The sequence below is a fragment of the Etheostoma cragini genome, chromosome 24, assembly GCF_013103735.1.
Source record: "Etheostoma cragini isolate CJK2018 chromosome 24, CSU_Ecrag_1.0, whole genome shotgun sequence".
Taxonomy (NCBI): Eukaryota; Metazoa; Chordata; class Actinopteri; order Perciformes; family Percidae; genus Etheostoma; species Etheostoma cragini.
In genome coordinates this window covers 126,987-132,602 of record NC_048430.1, presented here as the reverse complement: position 1 = coordinate 132,602, position 5,616 = coordinate 126,987, and the positions used below count along the sequence as shown (strand labels likewise).

At 42.1% G+C, this 5,616-nt stretch overlaps 1 protein-coding gene across 1 annotated transcript in view; it reads right to left on the bottom strand.

Annotated features, from left to right (window-relative positions):
• Window positions 1–5,616, bottom strand: part of LOC117939650 (zinc finger protein GLI2-like) — a 37,130-nt gene that overhangs the window by 8,958 nt on the left and 22,556 nt on the right. Inside the window, exons 7-8 of the mRNA XM_034865120.1 lie at window positions 3,146–3,286; window positions 240–389 (exon numbers count right to left, since the gene is read on the bottom strand). Of these exons, the coding sequence (XP_034721011.1) occupies window positions 240–389; window positions 3,146–3,286 (291 nt within the window). The remainder of the gene's footprint in view (window positions 1–239; window positions 390–3,145; window positions 3,287–5,616) is intronic.

Sequence of the window (5,616 nt, the reverse complement as noted above, 5' to 3'; positions counted from 1 at the left end):
AAGTCTTGTGATATTAATGTATTTATTTTATGTGCAATGAGTAGAAAGCGGACAGAAATCTTCTATCCTACCCTCCCAGGGGTGTTTATGTGTGTGTGTGTGTGTGTGTGTGTGTGTTTTACCTACATATAAAAAAACAGCAGTGTGTGTGCAGAAACATGTGGTGTTTAGAGAGTGTGTGAGCTGCCCCCCCCTCCCCCCGGGGGCCCGTGGGGGCACCCGGGCCATCCGTTACCCACCGTGCACTTGTGTGGTTTCTCCCCCGTGTGTCGGCGCATGTGAACCACCAGCATGTACTGGGCTTTGAAGGGCTTCTGCTCCCGAGAACAGTCCTCCCAGCGGCACACAAACTCCTTCTTCTCTCCGTGGATGTGGTCATTATTGATGTGCTGTGGGACAGACGCAACACACACACACACACACAGACACACACACAGACACACACACACAGACACACACAGAGACGGAAGTGAGAGGTTTTCTGCAGAGACTTGTCCACTAAGAGGCTCTCATGCTGTTCTCGGCGAGGTTTTTCTGTGGAAATCCATCTTATCAGCATAGATCTCAAAGGGAGGCTGCAGCAGAGGAAACTGGTCCAGTCTCACTAATTAGGGCCGCGTGTATTTGGGGTATCGGACCCGATGAAAGCAGCTTCCAGAGTGAAACACAAACGTTCTCCCATCACGTAAAAATCTCAGATTGGTACGTAACGTCAGTTATATTTTCTTTAAGAAAAGTGACAAAAGCTGCCAGTGCAGTATAATCAATTGTAAAGTCAGGCTAATTAATTATAGTTATGATAATAGTGATTCTTTCTTTCTTGTTTCCTCAACTTATATAATATCCCTAAGTTTTTAGGACTCAATTACAGACAAAGATTTGATTTTTCTTGACGTATATTCAGGTTTATTTTGAACAATCGTCTTGTCATGTCAGACAACATGTGCTTTTTTTTCGAAACTGGAAGTCAAAAATCAAACCAAATAACATATTTATTTTACTTAAAAATATAAATAACCAACTCTAGTTATTTAGCGGGTTGCAGACCCGATCTGTGAGCACATGGACCAGGTTTCCAGACCCGGGAACCTCTGACACTCTCCAGGGCTGCAAGCAGCTAACAAGAATGTTAATTGTGGATTAATGTGTTGATTGTTTTCTGGTATTATAGATCAGTTGTGTGGTCTAAAATGTCAGAAAACTGTGAAATAAGTTGATCAGTGTTTCCCAAAAAGCCCAAGATGACGTCTGCAAATGTCTCGTTTTGTCCACAACTCAAAAGATATTAAGTTTACTGTCAGAGAGGAGAGAAGGAACTGAAAATATTAACATTTAAAAAGCTGCAATCAGAGAATTGTCACTTTGTTATTATAAAAAAAAATGACTCAAACTGATTTAATCAATAAAATAGTTGGCGGTCTTTGCAGCTCTATCATCCTCTACTCTTCATTCTGCATCACGTTGCAATGTGCTGTTCTTCCAGATAAATCTCTTTCGATGGAGAAATGATTCCTTATATGTTGATCCTAAATCTGCAGAAAAGCCCAGTGGAGCTCAGCCGATAAGATGAAAGGGAGTGATGGAGTTTAACCCTCATGTTGTCCCCATGTTGTCCTCATGTTGTCCTCATGTTGTCCTGTATCAATGTTCTTTTTAATTCCCCAAAATAACATGATTGATTCCACCCAACGCTCTTTGCCAAGTACAAATCTCTACTTTCATTAATTTTGGGGCGTCTTATTCAATTTTATAGCATTGTAAAACAAACCTGAAGTGTTGTTGAAATAGTATTGAGTAAAAGTTGACATATTCCAGTCTGTGATTATCATCAACATCCATTCCTTTAATTTTAGTCTCAATAATTCCTAATTTCTGCTTTTCTAGATCAAACATTAGGTGTAATTTCCTATAAATGAGGTTTATTGACCATAAATTCTAAAATAACTGTAAAACTAAAGTTAATAAGTTAGTGTTACGTGGTGTTGAAAATGTAAAAAAAAATAGTGACAAACATTGGAAAAAAAAAGCATCAAAAGTGTTGAAAAAAGGAACAAAAAGGTAAGAAAAAGTAAAAGAATTGATAGAAAGCATCAATAATAGTGTTATTTATTTACTTTTGACAGGAAGACAACACAAGGGTTAAGTGAAATGTGGCTTTGATTTGGAGAAAACAATAGCACCGTAACAACGCTGCTGGCAGTTATCTGGACCACAGTCTCCTTTGTTTACAGGACTCACTTCAAAGCATGAGAATGATTTCCACAATGTCACGCTGATGTTTAAAGATGCCACACATAGCAGCTTTAAGAGTTATGTTCTCACAGAGGTATCGGCGAGGTCCCTCGTCCTCCCTAATCCCCCCCCCCACCCCCGCTCTGTCTTTTCTCTCTTTGCTTCACTGGAAGTGGGGAATGCTTAAGACCCTTTTAACCAAGACCCTGCTTGTTGTGACGGTGAGAAAAGTCCGACTCGGCCTCAAACAGATGGCTCGAAACAAAACGTGCATCTACAAGATTTAAATGGAAATGGAGCATCGGGTTCCACGGATCAGGTGTCAGCTCCGAGTTGAGTCTGGACTTTTGGAAGTGTAGTTTTAGGACGTGATCTTTACTCGCGTTTCGCTTACTAGAAAACATTACGGATCTCAACTTAAGGTTGTCCTTGCAGTGGATAAGTGAGCAATTCATTGGTGCTTGATTTGTGGTCTTGAAGTTCCTGATGAGGATTAAGAGAGGCTGTCTAACAAAGAAAAAACTTTATAAAGAAGGATCAAAAAGCTGTGGTGCAGGGAATGTTTTCCCAGTGTAGAATTATGAAGCAACATATCACTTACCTACATACTTTGCTCATTTTAATGTACAATTTCTGTAAGATATGTGCACTCTGAGCTGTATCATATAGGAAAAGCTAAATACCGTATATACCGTAATAACCGTGCAACAGGAATTTCAGAGAGTCAAAGACAAACTTCATGTTGTCAGACACCTGAATAATGTCGCTATTGCACGCTGATAAACTCCAAAACTGTCTCTTTTAGTGTCTGTGCAGTCATGAAATTTGAGCAGGAGATCGTTGTGAGGTTTTATCTGGTAGTGTGAGTTTGTATTTGTGTGTTTTAAGCAGTCGTAGACAACCAGACGCTTACGTGGACTAGCTGGTCCTGGGTGTCGTACTCCTTGCTGCAGCCCTCCCAGTGGCAGTTGGTTTCGTAGACGGCCTCGGGCTCCTGCTTACAATCGTCCCGATCCATGTCATCCTTCGAGTCCAAAAAGCTGCCGTGATGGTTCTGTGGAGAACCCCAAACATTTCCTAAATATCACAAAAAGCAATTGCATACACTTTTCTTCTTCTAAAGGGCGTGTTTGCACCAGGCACATGTGGAACAGTTTACAGCGGATGTTCGTATGTTTTACCTGATGTAACCAGACGCAGAAAATTACAGAACGAAGTCCATCATGCTGACCTGAAGTTAAAGAGGTTGGATGAGGTTTGTTTTGACAACGTCCACCACAAAAACACACACACGTGATGTGTGTTTACAGCTCCCGGTTCCCTTGTAATTAGGCAGCCTGAACGTCTGCGTGTGTGTGTTACAGAGCGAACAAGACCATCGCAGGTCTCAAAGTCCCACTGCAGGTCTGGACACTTCTTTAACAGGGGGCAACAGCTTTGCTTAAACTACACATCTGCCTAAAAATGTATAAGCTCAATTACTGCAAAACCTCAGAGGTGAATATAACTCAACCTGCCGCTGATCGTAGTCGAATCTTATCCCTCAAAAAGCCGTTTAGAAAATGAGGAGCAGAAGAAATGGCCTCATGTTGCTAAATGTTTCCCCAAGTTTCCGAAATGTCCCTCATAACTTAAAAAAAAAGGTTTTTGCTTTCCCAAAAATGTCTTTAGGTTTAAAGATGTGCTTATCTTTCCACGTTTTAGGGGAAACTTTCAAAAATATTCTGACTTTCTCTAGAAAATGTCCTCAGTTTGTCAAAAAGTCTACATCTAGGTTATCCCAAGAGTCCAAAAAGGTCCTCAACCTCTAAAATTATTGTCATACCCTCAAGTTTTGCAACTTTCTAAAAATGTCCTCACTTTTTAAAAACATACTCACTTCCTAAAAATGTGTTTTTCTTCTAAGAACTTCCTTATTTTTCCATAAAGTCCATTTTAAAGACAGAAAAATCCTCACGCTCAGTGTCTCAAATTCAACAGATTTGTAGAAGAGCACACATGCAGAAACTGACACACAGCTAGTCCCACCCGGCTAGATACACACACACACACACACACACACACACACACACACACACGCAACGTGCTGACTGCAGCATGTTTGTCTCTGCCCCCACGCACACTATCTTCATCAATTGTGGTGGCCCCAAGACGACTGCGTGCACCACCGTCCCCATGCATCAAGCCCAAAAACCTGCCTCGCCATCCGGGGGGGGGGGGGGGGGGGGGGGAGCCGCCGCCGCCGCAAATTTGTCAAAAGAGAGAAAGAGAGGAAAAAAGCTCCTCAGATGACAATAAAAGCCGGGCCAATATTTCATGGAAACGAAGTGCTCTGGCACAGTTTACAGTGGCCAGGGAGCGGGAGAGAGGAGCGGAGCAAAGCTCTTATCATGGGGAGTTTTTCTTTATCCCAGACGCCTTTTTACAAGAGGGTCAGGGAAGGGGGGCCCCCCAGGGGCCCCGAGTCACGCCAGGGATCAGGATGCAGGGAAGGGGTGGCGTGAGAAGAGACAAACGGGAGGGCGTCAGTTTTAAAATGCCCCCCACTTCTTTAAAATGTCCTCATTATGCAAAAGTGTCCGACTTTAGAAAGGTAATTGAATCACCAAAATATCAGAACTGTCCTTTCTCTAGACAATGATTGACTTTCAGATAGCCCGATTTTCCAAAAATGTCTTGATATTTCAAGTAATGTCCACACAACTCTCCAAAAAAAGTCTTCTCTTCCCAAATATCCCAACTTTCCAAAGACTGTCCTCACTCACCAAAGTGTGTTGACTCTTCTAAAACATACAGCCAATGTTTTTGACTTTCCAAAAATTTCCAAGAAATATCCAAGTATCTCCCAACTTTCATAAATAACCTGATCTTTCCAAAGAAAATCCTCACTTTCACAGAAAAAGTCCTGCCTTTACAAAATATTTTAAATTATCAAAATACATATCAAAACTGTGCTTTCTTTGAACAATGTTTGACATTCCACCTGCTTTCAGATAGCCCAACTTTCCAAAAATTACTTGATATTTCAAGAAATGTCCACACAACTCTCCAAAAAAGTCCCCTTTTCCCAAATAATACCCCAACTTTCCAAAGACTGTCCTCACTTTTCCAAAGTGTGATGACTTTCCTAAAAGGCCTCTGTCTACCCTGTCTTCCTGCGTGTATCTCCTTCAGATGTCTTCCCTTTAAATGTCCCTCCTTGTGAGTTGCACTCCCCGTGAGTTGCATTCCCCGTGAGTTGCATTCCCCGAGAGTTGCATTCCCCGTGAGTTGCATTCCCCCTTTAGTTGCGTTCCCCGTGAGTTGCGTTCCCCTGTGAGTTGCGTTCCCCGAGAGTTGCATTCCCCGTGAGTTGCGTTCCCCCTTTAGTTGCGTTCCCCGTGA